General features: G+C 41.0%; 1 protein-coding gene across 1 annotated transcript; it reads right to left on the bottom strand.

Annotated features, from left to right (window-relative positions):
• Window positions 1-570: 570 nt before the first annotated feature.
• On the bottom strand, window positions 571-19,314 carry LOC124141464. Its single transcript, XM_046509491.2, has 10 exons — window positions 19,136-19,314; window positions 15,003-15,263; window positions 14,315-14,329; window positions 13,806-14,041; window positions 11,037-11,196; window positions 9,646-9,753; window positions 8,335-8,470; window positions 7,778-7,905; window positions 4,021-4,282; window positions 571-935 (listed from the first exon to the last, which is right to left on the bottom strand). The coding sequence occupies exons 1-10, from the start codon at window positions 19,182-19,184 to the stop codon at window positions 734-736; spliced, it is 1,557 nt and encodes a 518-aa protein (XP_046365447.2). The 5' UTR covers window positions 19,185-19,314; the 3' UTR covers window positions 571-733.
• Window positions 19,315-19,504: the final 190 nt, after the last annotated feature.

Here is a 19,504-nt window from a genome sequence, read left to right as displayed (position 1 = left end):
ATGCCTGTCGTAAAAGGCGACGATCGGGATCGGGTGGTCAGGCTCGCTGACTTGGTTGATGCATGTCATCGATCCCAATTGCGTGGGACCCGTGAAGATTCCGGGGTAGAATAGGTCTTCAGCAACCCATGCTTGCCGTAAAAGGTGACTATGCTTGTCGTAAAAGGCGACTAACGGGATCGGGTGGTCAGGCTCGCTGACTTGGTTGATGCATGTCATCGTATCCCAATTGCGTGGATCGATGCTCATGATATCAATCACTGGATTGTCTGGTCCAGACTCGATTATTTACAGACCGCCGTCATATAGCTGGAATATTGCTGAGTGCGGCGTTAAACAACCAACCAACCAATCTGTTCAACAGCTGGCGACATAACAGTTTGATGTAACAGGATAAGACCAGGATAGTCTTTGAAGTTATCATCACTTTCCCTGAACCCAACCCAATACTACGTGTTACAAGAACCACTATTCATATATGAATTTAATATGTTCATATTGTAACGTCTGCGTGACATGAACTATTATAAATGGCGCCTGTTAGTGGAGAATGATTGGCGAAACGAAATGTACTCGCTATTCTTTATTTCAAGAGCAACATCCAGAAGAGTTTGTTGAACCGGGGTGTTCAGTGGTAAAGATAACGGAAATCATTCGCTGGCCTCGTTTATGAAACACGCAAGGTTGTAGAGATACACAGTTCCCCACTTAAACCCAGTGTTCAGATAGGATTTTACCCAACTATAATCTTCTGGGAAGAGGAGCAAGGTGGAGCGTTCTCAGTGCGCCCCCAGCAACTTTGGGCCATGATGTTGAACTTGAACACGGCGTACGACATATACTGTTGGTAGGTGTCGGGGATGACTCTGAGATGTCGTAGACCCACGAGGGAGAGGTTGTTGTCACGGATGTAGTCGCCAGCTCTAAAGTTGCACCTGTAGATAGCAGAGTTTTGAAAATCATTAAATGCAGTGAGGTGAAACGGAGTTTAACGTCGCGTTCAAGGTCATTGCACTTACAAAGGGACGTGTTGTCTATGTGTTATTTCTACTAGTTCTGACTTGTGTCGTTTGTTTTAGTGTTCGCACAAATGTGATACCAGTTTAACATAGACACCCCACTCAGACACAGTATACTGACTATGAGCTGACCAGTTCTTGTTTTATCACCATAATGACGAGCGCCAGGCAGGATAACGACAAGGACTATCTTTTAACGTTTTTTAACGACCAAAACTTGTTATATTCTCTTATCATTAATGCAGAGCGCCAGGCGGGATAACAAGTGAGATCTTCTAACGTTTGGTTTTGTATGACAACGCCATGGAATTGAATCATCAACCACGGAAGCGGCCTGAATGATATAAAGCAGTCTTTTGGCGTGACTTTGTCTACATAACCACTGAGTTGAACAGTATTTATGCGAGCCGTGGGAGGAAGGCCAGAGACTCAGGCCGTGTACAACTTTTGGTAGAACCCACGATCACAGCATGAGAGACCAAGGATAGTATTCATGTCCAATCCAAATGTGAAACCGCAACCAGCAGATCCTGGCTGTTTGGGGACATAACACCACACCGTTTACCCGTTTTAATATTAAGGAGGGTCCAGAGCTCCAGATAAGCTTTTGGTGTTGTGGGTATTTTACCCATGCATTTAAAAATCTTTGGGTATCAGTAATTCTATCTAGGTATTCAAATTTCTGTTACGCACTAGTTTTTACACATGTGGGTATTTAAGTTAAATATTTAAAAACACTATTCATCAAGGCCCTGCAAACTGGTTTCGTGTGGGTTCGAGAGCTTTATAGGACTCAAAATACCACGATACTTCCACAAGAAAGTGTGATGGCAAATGATCATGATGTAACTGTCATCGTGGACTTTGGCAAGGTTGACGGAATGCCCGTTTATAATTTCAAAATAAGTTACTGATTTGCTAATCGAATACGCAGGGTTACTTTTATTTTATAGCGTATCTGTAATGTTCGTTGCGTATTTGATACACTTTGATTTGATTTTACTGCGTATTTCTGCATTTCTGATGCGTATGTTACGCAGATACGCAGCTTATCTGGAGCTCTGCGGGGTCAATCTCATTACTCCTACATGATACCTCTTTGCATGATCTCAGATGAACTCTCTAATTAGCAAATCAACATCGAGGCTTCTAACTTCTCTAAATTCTCGAGTCTGCGAAAGATTCAAACTAACTTGTCTGATTTCTGTGTCTCAAAGTAGAACTGAAATTACAAGGAAAGCAGAAACTCCAGGGAGCGCCATTATATTGTTGTGAATAAATAGTGCATCCTGTCGTTTCTAAGCGCCATGGCATATACACCCTACATTATTGTGTACTATTGGGGTTGAAATGGACTTTTACAGAAATCGTCTTTTCCCAATCGATGTGGCAAAAAGATGAAGCCGAACGGCTTTGTAAAGCTGACATTTGATTGGCTAAGGAATATTAATCCACCTAGCATTCATTTAGACTGTGCTCGTGGGTGTCACAGAAGTGGTAAACGTCTAAGACCTGCATCACTTCGGGCTTTCCTCCCCCATTAAGCTGACACGCCGTGATATAACTCGAATACTGTTAAAAGCGTCACTCCAAGTGTTCGTCCTTCCAGGCGTCGTCAGATCTTCACGTAGACAGGATTCGTATGGGAGAAAATATCTGATTTTAATGATATTAGGGGTCAAATTTTGATAAAACTGTTAAACTGTAACACCGTCTTAAATAATAAGAGTCAGTGAGGTTTCACAAAGTAATGAGCCCTTCCTGCAGTTTAAGTGTGCCCACTATCCCATGGGGGGTAGTGAGTGCGTTGGCTTCATATATTGTACGTTTATGGGGAATCAATACCGGGGCTTCGGCGTGACAAACAAACCCTTTACCCAGTGGCAAACCTACTTCCCCTCAAAAGAGATACCAGCCTGGAAAGATTTTCAATGAATAGGACCACAGGTGATACAGCTAGCATACGGACCAGTCCAAATACATTATTAAAGGAACCCGTGAAGATCCGGGGTAGAATTGGTCTTCACCAACCCTTGCTTGCCGTGAAAGGCGACTGACGAGATCAGGTGGTCAGGCGCGATGACTTGGTTGATGCATGTCATCGTATCCCAATTGCGTAGATCGAAGCTCAAGATGTCAGTCACAACATTGTCTGGTCCAGACTCGATTATTTACAGACCGCCGTCATATAACTGAAATATTGCTGAGTGCGGCGTTCAACAACAAACAAACAAAGATTATTAAGGGATCTTTAAGCCCTTTGATTCGTCGTTTCATATAAAGGCTTGGAACTGTCTTATCACCCCACCCTAAAATGACTCTTTCTTTCTCTTAACACAATGGTAGTAACACTAATAGCAATAGAGACTATACATTTTAACTCACTCACGAATGGAAATACATGGTAGGATAATCGTGATGAATATAGTGAGTGAATGTTGTTTTACGCCGTACCCATCAATATTCCAGGTGTATCACTTCGGTCTGCAAATAATACGGACTTGAATATTGCTGAGTGCGGCGTAACACACACACACACACTCACAGAGAGAGAGAGAGAGAGAGAGAGAGAGAGAGAGAGAGAGAGAGAGTCTCAAACGCACGCACACGGAACCTATTTCCGACCCTCTGGGTGATGATAGAGGATATTTCATGTGTCGAGTGAAATATCATGTTTCTCTCACCGAGTGACGGGGGGAAAGGAGCATTTTTCACGAGTGGCGTAGCCCATGTGTTATGTAGGGAGAATTTACGCTTGAAGGTTTTACATTTGTAATGAAATAATTTAATCTTCCTGCAGACAACTACACCAAAAGTATATATATAGTTCCGTCAACGTGTTATGTTCACTGCAGTGAAATATCAGGTGTTATGTTCACTGCAGTAAAATATCAAGTGTTATGTTCACTGCAATGAAAATATCACTTTTCTCAACTTCAGAAAACTCAGTCTTTCACACTGAAGTATATAATAAATGGTATTATTGCTCATTTTATCGTACCGGAATACCATGAAAGAAGGACAGTTGGCTCCAACGTAACTCCTCGCCGTTGCGGTGCTGACATGCGCCGTCTGTTCAAACAAGGCAAACAGGTAGAGCCGATTCAACGTTGGTGTCAACGGCATTAACCAGTCATACACCTCTTCACCGGAACTGATGTCAGTACCCCGGATGTTGACGACCATCCAATGAATGATGGAGTTCTGTTTGGTCTTTCCCAGCTCGGGGTTAATGTCGAGCATCATTAGGGTGTACTGCTTGTCTGAAATGAAAAGCATTCGTATATACTGTATATAGGTAAAAAGGAAACGCACCCTCTCGCGATTACTATATAATCATCCTAAACGTTTTTCATAATCTGTATGTGGAAGCGGATGAACCATCTCTTTAGCAACGCCGTCTGAAATTATCCTTACACTATCCCACGACATAATTTCCCAATCGTTCAAATCCAGCTTTTGATTGAGTATTTAATCCACTTTATGTTGATGTTAACAAAAAGAAAGCATTTCTTATTCCACCACTTGGTATTAGAATCATATCTGCACTTTCTGCTGCTGAAAATAAGCTTCAAAATGTAGCTCCCATCCAAATGTTGTCTTTACCTCCTTGGCAAATGGTTAGGCAAAATGCAGATCTACATTAACTTAACTAAAAGAAATCACACAAACCCGCTAATTTATATACAATAATTCAATCAATTAAGAAACACACATGACACTTATAAATCTATATTTACAGATGGATCCAAGGATGGTGTCACAGTTGCTAGTGTCAGTTTGATTAGATCCAGAACAATATCTTCAAGATTACCAGATAACAGTTCCATATTCACAGCAGAAGCAAACACCATTTGACAGCTCTAAAATATATCTATAACCAATATAAACATAAACAATTCATATTTTTTCAGATTCTCTTTCGTAACACCAGGTTATTAAATGTATGTCATGTAAACTTGCTCTTTACTTGAAATTATTGAATTGCAGAATAAACAAGTAGATTTACACATGAATATTTATTGAAAGGCGAGGATCCTTCGTGCCATATCCCTTGTCATGAAAGAATCACGGTCAAGCTTGTCCTGCTTGACTGTCTTCAATTCAATCAATAAACCAACCAACTTAAAGCATATGCTGCGTGAACTGGGGACAAGTTTTCTCAGGAACGTTACATGAATGCAAGTTTGCATGATTTTCTGAGAGATACTTGACAAATTATTTTTCTACAGATTTATGGCCCTTGATCCGTGTTTTTCAACTCAGTGCATGGTGTCAGCAATCGGGAAGTTTTCTCAGAAACTACTGACGTTACATGAATACAAGTTTGCATGCTTTTCTTGGAAATTATTTTCTTTTCAGAATGACTTCCCCTGCTACATATTTTTGGATTTTGAGCATACACAGTTACGGACTTTGATCCATGTTATTTTACAAGGTGCATAGTGTCTCTGCAATGGTGACAATTTTCTCAGAAACTACTGAAGTTAGCTAATCTAAGAAATACTTATCAAGACTGAGGTCAAGAATTTATGCCATAAATTATTTTTTCCAGAGAAGGGGCCTTAATAATTGCACTGATATTTTTTTTTCAGATGACATAAGGCGACCCAAGTATCTTCTTAAGGTTTAAAAGGACTCATTTTTATAGTTCATATTCACTACTGTATGAACAAACAGAATTCTAATGTGCCTCATGGCGGAGGATTATGACAGTGTTGTTTTCTTGTTGACGATAATATAGATAACCGAGATGACACTGGCCTTAATGAATGCCACTTTGAGAAATGACAGCAGATATTGTAGAATCACAAGAATTGACATATTAGACAATATCAATGCTTTCAAAAAAATCTGAAGGCCCGGTTGATTACCCACATGAGTACAATAAGTGAAGCCCATTTCTAGTGTCCCCCATCTTGATATTTCTGGAATATTGCTAAAGGCAGCGTGAAACCATACTCACTCACTCAAAAATGGGGAAGATGTTGCAGTCATATTTTATAAAAGAGTTCAGGTTATGTGAGGTCATATAATAATATGTCCTGTATTTTTTTTTGATCCATGGGAGTAAGACAAGGTTGCATGCTAAGCCCATTCCTATTTTATTGTTTTTAATCAATCGGTTGGTTGTAGAAATAGAAGCAGAATGGTCATTTGGTGTTCAGTTACATTCTGCTCTTGTTCATATATTTATACTTCTATTTGATGATGATTTAATATTTGTTGTGATACGGCGATTAGCCTTCAAAAGAAGTTAAATATGCTACAAAAGTACTGTAATACCTGGAAAAGATCAATAAATGTTTCCAAAACAAAATCGTTGTGTTAAAAAATGGAGGTGGTTTATCTCGCTCGGAAACGTAGTGCTGCGATGGTAATGCTGTTGAGGTTGTTACAGGTAACACTTATTTAGGTTTGTTCTTTAGCAACAAATTAACTTGGTTTGAATCCTCTGATATCATTGCTATTCAAGCTAAAATTATAATTGTTACTGTCGTGAGAAACATACACACATTGGAGCAATATTCATAACACTTTTTCTTTTAACTGTTTGATTCTAAAATAATGCCAGTACTTTTGTAGGGTCGGAGATTTGGGGCGTCGGAGAAACAAAACAATTGGATAAGATTCAATGGTTCGCCTGCAATAATTTTTAAGCTAAAGATGTCGACATCAAATAATACAGTGCTTGGTGAATGTGAAAGAACCCTGTCCAGATTTTAGCAGTCATTCGTTGTGTAACTAATTGGTTAAATTTATTGTCGTTTACCGAGGAAATGTTACATGTTATGTTGTATAATAAACAAGGTCATGTAAACTGGGTAACAAAGTTAATAAACTATCTTTTTAAGTCAGGTTTTGGCGAGGTATGGATTTCGCACGTTTGTGGCAACAAAAATCTATTCGTGAAAACTTTCTTCTAAAAGACCATTATCAGCAGCTCTGGCACGGCGACTTATTGAACAGTTCAAAGGTGTCATTTTATGCTAATTTCTAAACGTTATTTGTATGTGAAGAATATTTACAAGCTATTAAATCATAGGTCTGCAATATTTGTCATGTTTTTCCACATCTTGTCAAAAGGGACGGAAATATCAATGATAATAATTTCATTGGATTTATCAAAAAGGACAAGATCAGGTTTGTTGGCCTGAATACGTCTGAGGCTGTATACGGGACTATTCCAAAGAATTTTGTATTTATCATTTTCCATGACGCCCTCTACATATTCTACATATATAGACCTCTGAGTCAAAACCACAAGCATGGCGAAGACGGTAATAAAATGATCGAGCCAAGCCATCATGTCACTTAAGATACTGTGTCTGTGCCAAAGCTGGGCATCCACTGACTATGTGTTGGGCAACCTCATTACAATCATTATAGGATCTACATGTCATATTTACATTTTGATGCAACATCTCACATTAACGGTATCGAGTGGGACGTGAGTGGTCCTGAGCAGCAAACAGAAAGCCGTTTATTTCGGATATCACAGTTATGTTTTGGACCTAACGTTTGCATTGTTTCGGCGACTGTTTTTAGCCTACTGATGTATTGATAACGTTTGTTTTTAGTCTGATCCAATTTTCAAGTGTATACTCTCTTTTTCTTTTGCCCGTCAGTTTATTATTTTCACTGATTTTCTGTTAGATTTCTTCGGTCACGATGTTCGGTGTGCAAAATCATCTTCAGAAAGATTTCCCACCACACCCTCGCCACCCCCGAATGGGTGGTGGTTTGAGTTCACTCACCTTTCAGTGTGACTGAGGGGGGTTGACCTCTGATCACAAGGGGAACCAGGCTGACTTGGGGGGAGTTCCGAGTCTCCACGGTGCGTAATAGATCCATGTTCCGATAATCTACAGTGACGTTCACCGGGCTGTAACAGAGAACCCCTACATGCTATTAAGACTGGCAGTGCAAAAGGATGGGAACGTATATTTCTTACCACATCAGCACTGAACGTGGCATTGTTAGCACGCAGTTTTATTCATTCTGTTTTATCATCAAACGGTATGACAGGAGCAGTACGCTATTCATTGTATTTACATGACCACAAGAAAATGCCATTTCCACTGAGTTAAAGCCACCTTCTATGATACACTATTCCGCATGATGTTTGTTTGTTTGTTGTTTAACGGCGCACGCAATATCCAAGCTATATGACGGCAGTCTGTGAATAATCGAATACGGACCAGACACCCTCCGAACGATGTGTACGTTATAGAGGGGACATGAGAATACCCACTTTTTGTGATACACTATTCCGCATGCATGTGTTACAAAGGAGAGACATGAGAGTACCAACCTTCCCTCGTACACTAGTCCGCACGATGTGTACGTTATAGCAGGGGCCGTAAAGATGACGTCAACGGATACACTGAGATCAAGACGCGTCGGAAGTGACGGGAGCCCACCTCTTTTCTGAATGTAGCTGCTCAACCCTAGATGATAAAGATATTGTTAAAATTTATTCATTTTAATTTTAAGTGAATATTTTAAGGGATGTGTGCCCATCGTTGATAAAATTACGCGAAGGCATACAACCCTATGATAAAACGCTCTTATCAACCAATTTCGGTAATATTTTTTCCGCTTTAGAATCTTCAAAAAGGGATGTTGCCCATACCCAGACTATAGATCTAGACAGTGTTATTACTGTCTTGTGTATGGTTTGCTTAGGGCAAGCGTTTACGGCTATATAGACGTGGGTAAAGCATGAATGGGTACCCGGTAGAAAACTTGAGATAAGAGGGTAACCTTCTATAGAGTTTCATACGCGTCATACCAAAATACGTTAAAAGATTGTACTTGTTGTTACCCTGTCTGGCGCTCGGCATTAAGGGGCTAAAACAAGGACTGGTCGTCTCGCAGTCAGTATGCTGTGTCTGAGTGGGGTATTCATGTTAAACTGATACAGTACTTGTCATCAACGCTATATTGCTAAAACTGCAGCATTTTATGAAAATAACTGCTAAATAAATGCATAAACATATACGTGGGAACAATATTTAGCAACATTTGTTTACAAAGATTGTTGGAAAAGCGGATGTTGTTATGGATAAATGATGTACAAGCTCTTCTCGTTTTAAATAAGAAAATTTCCCAGATGACAATGTTGATCTTTAAAAGCATAAAATCATAATCTCTAATAATAGATATTTTGCACTTTATACTCATTGTTTCTAAAGCTTGGGGATACGACTCCTGAGGAGCTTATGGTCCGTCATGGTTGGTTGATGTTTGTTTGTTTGCCTCACTCACCAATATTCCAGCTATATGACGGCGGTCTGTAAATACTCGCGTCTGGACCAGACAATCCAGTGATTGATATCATGAGCATCGATCCACGCAATTGGGAAACGATGACATGCTTCAACAAAGTCAGCGAGCCTGACCACCGGATCCCGTTAGTCGCCTTTTACGACAAGCATAGTCGCCTTTCACGGCAAACATGGGTTGCTGAAGACCTATTCTAACCCGGATCTTCATAGTACACTGCTATGTTGGTTGCAGATCATAGTGCACGGCATGTATCATTCCATAATGAATGGAAACAATTAAACGGTATAGAATATTTTTACCTTTTACTATTTTGAGTAATTATGACCATACTTACACTGCCCATAAAAGACTGGACATCTATTCATGAAATTAACTGACCGGATGAAGACAGCGGTGAACTCATCCGTGTTGGTCATGACCACGCTGATGCCATACGACTGGGCTGTAACCATGAACAAGTATGTGAGTATGTAGCATCCTAGCCTTTACAAGTCGAGGTTGGTGCACAATAGAGTGTGTTCTGAGCTCCAGATAAATGTTTGAGCCAATCAGTATTTTACCCACATGTTATCATTCACGTTGGGTATTGATAGTTTTTGTTTAGGTATTCACATTGGGTCCCGTCTTTTGGGTATTTTTTAACCAATGAGTGACCCTTTTAAAACAAGTTTTGCTTCAAAAGCTGTTTCAGCATCTGTCCATGTGATGCCCCACGTGTGTCACATATCGCACAAGATCACAACAGATCTAGAGATGCATGTTTAAGTTATATAAAGCGAGATCCAGCACTTTGTTGCATGTTGCATGTTTTGCTTCAAAAGCTGTTTCAGCATCTGTCCATGTGATGCCCCACGTGTGTCACATATCGCACAAGATCACAACAGATCTAGAGATGCATGTTTAAGTTATATAAAGCGAGATCCAGCACTTTGTTGCATGTTGCATGTTGCATGTACTCGTGATGCCTGCACTCGATCAGTAAACAGAGATCTGCAAAGACACACGGACACGCAGGCTGAAAGGTTTACATAAGGTAATTACGTATGGGCTTGTTACAGTAGTGCAGTTGTTTTTTCATTCGTACTTCTACGTACACAACTCAAACTTAATTGGCTTATGGTGTGTTGTGCGTATTTTACGCAGATACAGCTCACCTGAAGCTCTGCAGTGAATATTGTTTTACGACGCTTATAGAAATAACACGGCTTTAAACAGTGTACTCGAGTGGGGAATCCAACCCGGGATTACGTCGTGCTGAGCGAGATGTTGAACCACTAAGCCACACCACCGCCCTGGTGCACAGTTCTGAATATCTGAATGCCACGGAGTGAGTGATGTTTATTTCCGCTTCAAATAATTAAGTATTCTGCCAAGACAATATTACTAAAATCGCTGCATGTGAGGCGATTATTTAAGTAAAGTGCTGAAAATATATTTCTGTCACTCATGCTTTAAAAAAGAGCATCTGATATTGTTGACAAAAAGACAAAGTAAGACCTCATTGTATCCAACCAATTAAGTTAATAACAGCTCGGGATCTTAAATTGTTTCGTATTAAAATTCGATTCATACCAAGTAAACTTTAAATCACGCATCTTCGGGTGTGTCAACTAAAGACATGTAACTGTGGCACAGGGTGACAGATGCAGCATGCTTCGTGATGTTAAAATGATATTTTATAATCGAAAATCAAGAGTAAATAATCTCCTTAAATGTTATTCTTACTTGAGAGCTCCAGCTGAGATACAAGGTCTTCCACGTAGACCGGGATTCGGACGCGGGGGATCAGGGAGGCGTTCAGTGCTCTCTGTTGCTTAAACACGAGCCAGACGTACGGGTTGTCCCGATCCACGGGGTTTCCAGGACCAGAGTAGGGTAATATCGTCTGGAACGAAGTACCCATAGGTTACTATTAAAGGTAGTCATTGAACGATACCCAAGGCTCAAGACCTAAAGTAACACGTGACGTAAATACGTCACAGTGGAATTCCAAAAGGGGATTCCACTGTGACGTATTCAGGTTTTTCTTCAAATACGTTTTGGTTATTATAACATGTGTAGATGAGAAAAATCAAGTGACGTTAAAATAGCACGATGATGTCATGTTCTTTTGGGGATTAAGCAGCGCGTGGAATGAACGCTTGATGACTACCTTCACTACCAGTAAGAGGTTTTTAGTATCTTGATCATAGCGACAACACCTTTTGAAAAAATTGGAGTTGTTAGGTTGTTTGTTGTTTAACGCCGCACTCAGTAATATTCCAGCTACATGACGGCAGTCTGTAAATAATCGAGCCTGGACCAGACAATCCAGTGATTGACATCATGAGCATAGATACACGCAATTGGGATACGATGACATGCATCAACCACGTCAGCGTGCCTGATCACCCGATCCCGTTCGTCGCCTCTTACGGCAAACAAAGTCGCCTTTTACGGCAAGCATGGGTTGTTGAAGACCTATTCTACCCTGGATCTTCACGGGTCTGGAGTTGTTAGAGTGAGTATTGGTTTAGGTCGTACGCTGTCATCTATACAAGTGGTGGATAGCATTAGCAAGGATCAAGGCTATAGGGCACGAAGAGATATTTTTCTAGGTCACATATAGATATCTTCCTTGTACTCATGTGTAGCCTCAATAGACAAGGAAGGGATGACTTATTCTGCCCTGGATTTCCCCTGGTGTCTGGAAGAGAGCAGCACCTTCCGTTTGCTTTCTTTCGTTTGTGAATTGTCCTGATAAATATGTTAAGCTTATTACTGATTGAAAACAAAACCGGACTATAAGTTTCAACTTTCGGTTTTTGCAAGTAACTAGCACTGCAGGTAACGGGGCGTAAAGAGATATAGCCATATTTATTTTTCAAGTTGGCGTCAAGACCTTAACCATGTTTGGAATCGTCCCTGGGTGCGAACTGGTCTGGGCGAAACATTCACAGAGGTATGAAAGCATCCAACCTGGGTGAGCCCATTTGCCAACATCTTTGTTTTCAATACGATTCCACGCCAAATATAGACATCCAATCAAATTATACTCGACGTTTGCATGCCGTTTCAAATACGACAGGACTTCCCATCCGCGATGTAAGTGATTGGTTGTTTTTATCTAGCTAATGAGCTAATGTTTGTTGTTTGTTTGTTTGTTTGTTTAACGCCGCACTCAGCAACATTCCATCTATATGACGGCGGTCTGTAAATAATCGAGTGGTGGACTTCATGAGCATCGATCCACGCAATTGGGATCGATGGCATGCATCAATCAAATCAGCTAATGAAATTCTCGGCTAAGTTAGTGATAAGGGTGATTGATCTGGTGACACACGTAGCTATGGGAGTGAATGGCTTAAGGCTGTACTTATCAGAGTATGAATATATGAAACACTGGATAATATTTTTGCTTCAATTAGTTTAAATGATTTAAATTTAAGTTGTTTTCTTCTTTTTTTTAATTTCCTGTTTGGCGCCGAATTCCTTACTATGGAGATACACGTATTTCATGATACGGAAACACGTGAGGCTGCCGATCTCTGTGTAGCGCGATCAGTGTAACGCTGCAACACTATCCATCCGGATGTATCCCGTGCGGGTTACAATAGAACCCCCACAACCTATGCTTTAGTCGGTCTCCCAGACCCTTGAGAGAACTTTAAAAAGGAGTCCAATTCAAGTCTAGAATGATGTGGCAAGTCTAGATTCCTTTAAGGATTGTTCTGGGCTCCATTTTGGATTTTTATTGTTTTATTTTGTAGATATATTTTTTTAAATAAGATAACTTTATTTCTGGGACTTAATGTCAGTCCACCTATGATTATAAGAGGAGATTTTAATTGGATCAGGAGGTTCGGCTTCATGACGGGTTGATTGCGTGTCATCACATCCCAACGTAGTTAGTTTTCCTCCCGGGCGTTTCACGTGATAGAACTACCAACACTTCTCTGTAGATATAGTTTATAGAGATATTTTACAACTTTGATGAAACCTACGGGAAGGGTATGGAGCTGGCAAGCCATGCGATATATTAATCTAGCTGGGATTAAATCCATGGATCAACGGATACTAGGACGCGACTTTGCAAGCAAATTCTTTTGATGAATGGGTCACCTGTATCACCTCAGAGTGACTTGGGCTTTATGAAAGGAAGAAATAATTAAAAAGTGTGGAAATCAAACTGCACGTTATGTTTCGGGCGAAATCTCGTGTTAAGTGTCAATTAAGTATATAAACTGCAGGGGAAAGGAAAGTTTACACCCATGTTTAATGGTAGCTAAATTAGAAACAAAAAAGAAACGGCTATTCGATGGTGATGTATTTGATATGTAATCATGCTTTTGTTTTGGGGCTAAAGTTGGCAGCTTTTCGGCGACTGTTTCAGCCCAGTAACGTTTTGATAAGGTTTGTAATTTTGGGATCATGTCTAATTTTAAAGGTTATACATGTACTTTCGTTTGCCTGAAATTCCGGCAGTTTGTATTGAATAGAGAAAACGTCACCCACGTCTCCATTCTGTAGTCTGCCGCCGGCGACATTGACGTATAATGCATGCACGTAGAACGGGGCAGGGTCAAACATAATAACAGTGTAGAGGGCGTTTTCCTCCGCTGGCCACGTCACTTCCGGTTCCTCGCGCAGGTCGTAAGGGGGATAGACGGTGTTGGCGAGGGGGTCGACGACGAAATTTTGTGGTCTGGTCAAAGGCGCGTACACTATCCTCCCACAGCCGTTGTATATTCCTGTTGTTTAACAAAGACACTTATGACCGAATGACACCCCAGTAAATACATACAACGATGTTTTAATTTAAAAAATACTTCTGATTTGTATTCGTTTTTAATGTAATAATTACAGGTTAAGATATTACAAAATTATGCTGATTACATTTAAAAATTCATTTTCTTAAATTATATTAAAATCAAATTTGTTAATTAGCTAATAATCAGTAAAAGGGGGTCCCATATGTGAATGTATAAGTATGTATTGGAGGAGGCCAGGAGGGATGTACTCACGGTCAGATCCATCAGCTGAAAATAAAATATACGACATAGACTATGTGTGAAGGGCAGTGTGTTGTTGATCTAACATTATTTTTCGTGCAGATTATTGACGTAAACCCTAATTATAGGCCTGCGCCCCCTGTTAGCACCTGCAATCATATACCTACGAGAACACAAACTGTCGTACTCTGGCTCACACATTTTAGCGTTCGCTGCTAAGAACCATCATATTATAGTTACCTCCCTTTGTCTAAGGTAAAGAAAAAGTGAGAATCAAACGGAGACGGATTTCATCCTGGATATCGTAAAGTGACATGCTTCAACCAAGTCAGCGAGGCTGACCACCCGATCCCGTTAGTCGCCTTTTATGACAAGCATAGTCGCCTTTTACGGCAAGCATTGGTTGCTGAAGACCTATTCTACCCCGGATCTTCACGGGTCCGATCCCGATTGCGTAGATCGATGCGCTTGATGTAAATCACTGGATTGTCTGGCCCAGACTCGATTATTTATAGACCGCCGTCATATAGATGGAATATTGCTCAGTGCGACGTTAAACAACAAACAAACAAAACAAAACAAAACTTGTATAAACCAATAATTTTCTTAACATATGTGATTCGAATCTGCCAAATTAAATGTGCTTCTACCTGAATTCGTAAACTTAAAGGGAAAAAGCCGTAGTGAAGGTGCCGCTTACCTGGAAGAGTAATGGGGTACGTGACGTTGAGGACGAAGGCTAGCCCCCTGGAGTCGGTGGCACCGTCCCCCATCAGTCGAGTGAGGAGGGAGGTTCGGGATGGTGAGTTATTCGTACACACAGGGCTCCCCGAGCCAGGTGGGCAGTCCGTCGCGTACCTCGTCCCAAACCAGAAGGCCGAGGTGTTGGTGTAGAGGGACCTCACGGCCGCCACACACGCCGCGTCAAGCCGTACGCTGCAGGCATTCTGGGCGTTAACATCTGCAGGGCGAAGAATATTAGAAGTGATAAACCTGTCCAAAGACTAGATATTGGCCATTGTATTATAACTGCATGCTGTTTGTTTGTTTGTTTGTTTGTTGCCGCACTCACCAACATTCCAGCTATATGACGGCGGTCTGTAAATAATCGTGTCTGGACTAGACAATTCAGTGATTGACATCATGAGCATCGATCTACGCAATTGGGATACGATGACATGCATCAACCAAGTCAGCGAGCCTGACCACCCAATCCCGTTAGTCGCTTCTTACGACAGGCATAGTCGCCTTTTACGGCAAGTGTGGGTTTCTGAAGACCTATTCTACCCATGATCTTCGCGGGTCTTTAACTGCATGCGACCCCCAAAGTGGTCAAGAGAGGATATTGCTTTACCGCGAGAAAGCGATAACACGAGACCAGACATATCGCTTTCTCGTCTCGTGTTATCGCTTTTTCGAGGCCGTAACTGACGGCGAGAAAGCGATGTCCCCTCTCGGCCACCATAGTTTACAGCAATACCAACTTTAAGTCATCCAGAGCCGGCAGGACAGTGTTTTCGTTGGGTTTCGGGGAGGAAAAAAGTTGTTGACAGATTAAATCAAACATATGTTGCCTCATGCGAAGATTTTTTGTATTGTGACTCTCTTCTCACTCGACTTTGATTGGAAAACAACCTATATACAAGTTGAAAGTCGTGACCAGACTAATGTGTACCTTACACCATTTACATACTTTATCATACACCTTAGTTAATTTTCATGTGAACGCATAGTACATTTACTTACAGACACGTATGTATAGTTACATAAGTGCAAAATTAATAACGTGAGTAAATGTTTTGCATGTGAACGGTGTATTAGACATTTCGTGAAATATATATATATTTACCTAGGACATGTATGTTTACATAATTACAAGGGCTCAGTGTCAGTTTACTGCTTAAACAAACATGCGTCTCCAATTTGTCGACGAGCAAATACAGAATTCCCATGAACGTGCACAGGGATCGGATTGCAAGAGCAAATATCATTGGTCCACATTACTTTGGCTGAGTGTAAGTCTCCCTCAAACCCATCACTCGGGGACAATTGGGTTTTTATTCCAGCAATCGAAAGAAATAACAGCGTCAACAACGCCAACACAACCGTTCTCTTCTCGTGGTATCAACAATATGAAAGTATTTGCGGGATAAAAAAATTATAAATCTGTGTTACCTTTTTATCGATATTCAAATGCCTGCCTTACTGGTGCAAAATGAATAATCTGTTCACCATCTAATTAAATGCTAAACGTGGTTTGCCCTAAATCTAAAATGCACCGAACGAATGAACATAATACTTTTCTCAGAATTATGTCAAATTGTTGGTTACTGATTAAACTGACAAGTTATGTAAACAGAATCACCTGATGCACAGTGATCTTGGTGCATGCTATTTCTAAAATATGTCAATATAGCCGAGCTCGTGACAGAGCAAACGCAAAACGTCCGAGTCACGGTGAGTCATGCGCGGGTATTTCGCAATGCTTGTGGACTTTTAGGTTAGTTGTTGTTATATAAGAACTTATCACGTAACGAATTAGGTTGGACTGAACTCTTATGAGACTGTTTACCCTTTAAACGTACGTAATTGAGTAGCACACGGCGCAAAGGGCATTTCGATACAGATTTTAACCTATCGTAACATCCTCGATGAATACCAACGTATGCGTGCAGAAGAATATTTGTGCACAGCTTACGTAGAAAAGTGCAATAATCTTGAACGCGACGGTAAACCCCATGCCACGCCACTTCAATATTTCGTCCAGGGGAACTTGGGCAAAGCTGGCCAGGCCGTCTCAGGAGCTGCAGTTCGCCGCCTGATTGTTTCTTGGTTGGTTGGTTGGTTTGTTGTTTAACGCCGCACTCAGCAATATTCCAGCTATATGACGGCGGTCTGTAAATAATCGAGTCTGGACCAGACAATCTAGTGATTGATATCATGAGCATCGATCCACGCAATTGGGATTGATGACATGTATCAACCAAGTCAGCGAGCCTGACCACCCGATCCCGTTAGTCGCCTTTTCGACAAGCATAGTCACCTTTTTTGCGGCAAGCATGGGTTGCTGAAGACCTATTCTACCCCGGAATCTTCACGGGTCTTCTTGGTTTGTCAGCACCACACCTGTGCTCGTGGGTTTCTCTGAAGCGCTACATGTCTGAGACCTGCATCACTTCGAGCTTTCTACTACATCAAGCTGAAACGCCTTTATAACATTGATTAATCCCAAATCATTAACTCTTGGCTAACTGATTTTCTCCCGGTCTCGGTATCGTGTTCGAATCCTTCATGCATGAGTTATGTTAATATGAAGTTCGTTATAAGTGAGCATTTCCACCTTGTCTTCAGCAACCAATGCTTGTCGCAAGAGGCGACTAACGGGATCGGGTGGTCAGATTTGCTGACTTGGTTGATGCATGTCATCGTATCCCAATTGCGTGGATCGATGCTCATGATATCAATCACGTGATTGTCTGGTCCAGACTCGATAATTTACTGACCGCTGTCATAGAGTTGGAATATTGCTGAGTGTGGCGTTAAACAACAAACAAACCAACAAAATCGACCACCTTATACCTATATACAATATCGGCGTTAAACCCAACTCATCCATGCAATCACTCACTCACTTACTGTCATCGGTCCCAATTGTGTGGACCGATGCTCATGATGTCAATCACTGGATTGTTTGATCCACGCTCGATTATTTACAGACCTCCGTCATATAGCTGGAATATTGCTGAGTGCGGCGTAAAACAACAGACCAACCAACCAAATCGTAGCAGGGCATAATAAATGAATCAACTTAAGTTTGTTTCGAGAAAACGGGGCCATCACAACATGCGGACTAACTGTCGGCATTTCAAACAAACGGGGACGACCCCGTTCATGACAGAAGGGTGCATATGAATATGTGCATAGCTCTTCTTTGTGAATCATGACATGGCATTTTTATTACAACCTATTCAACAATCCCCTGACATCCTTCACTACACGTGTATGTTGATTGTGATTGACGAATTCTGTTCACAATTCTGTTCACATGTGGTCTTTTCCATCCGATCTTACAATATTCGTTATATTTGACGGGTGTCTGCATGTTTTAACATTGTCATAGCGTACTAGCGTGTGGCATATTACAAGACATCTTTTGATACGTCCATCAAACGCTTAGTTTGTCAGTTTAAATTTATAATTAAATATTTTCTCCACAATATTAAGTCAACACTTGTATTTTTAAAACAATATGAACAATTTCGTTTCTTGTTTTACATCCTGAACCATGTTTTTGACGACAATGCGATGACCCACCATTCATACTGATATTGACAAACAAGGTCTTTCCACAGAAAATGAGAGCAGAAGCCTTTTCAGGTCAAGCCGCATTCCAAAAGCGATGAAAACTCCCTCTCATTATTATCATCAGGGGGTTGTTGGGTAGCCAAGTGGTTAAAGCGTTCGCTCACGCCGAAGACCCGGGTTCGATTCCCCACATAGGTACAATGAGTGAAGCCCATTTCTGGTGTCCCCCGCCGTGATGTTGCTGGAATATTGCTATAAGCGGCGTAAAATCAAACTCACTCACTGTTATCATCAGGCTTTATACATGTACTTCAATCTTATCTGTTGTGTAAACATCCATCTATCATCATACAACCTTGTATTAACATCAATGATCCACATGCATGTAACCTTCACATTTCTTGCATTGATAACGTTGTTAGTATCTACACCGAAACGTCGCATTGTATGTGCATAGAAGTATCACCCTTGTTCAGCTGTCATTAGAATTAAATAAATCACCCTTGGAGGGTAGCTGACAACACTTACATGATGAGGCCGTCAGCAGCAGAGCCAGCAGGGCGTGTACGTACGCCATGGTCGTCTCTTGATGTGAGTCAGATGGAAAAGCTGACTGTCGGTGGGGGGTAAAAATAACCGACACACTACCCGACTCAACGAGTGGTATCCAGTCAGCCTACATTCACAAATATTACGTAAGTGAAATCCACGCCCATAAGCGTCAGGGCTGTCGCTTCAACGAAGTGCTTGTTTTGTTTATTCTATTGTGATGCCGCGTGTGGTAGATTGTACGTGGCGTTATTAATTTGCCATAGGGAATGACGACCCCTTGAAACGACAGGGCTATTCTTTCCGATACACATATACTAGTCTGTCTCACAATCCCATATTATAATT

Source organism: Haliotis rufescens, unplaced genomic scaffold (genome assembly GCF_023055435.1).
Source record: "Haliotis rufescens isolate VD_foot unplaced genomic scaffold, xgHalRufe1.0.p SCAF_26, whole genome shotgun sequence".
NCBI lineage: Eukaryota > Metazoa > Mollusca > Gastropoda > Lepetellida > Haliotidae > Haliotis > Haliotis rufescens.
This window is presented reverse-complemented; position numbering and strand designations above follow the sequence as displayed.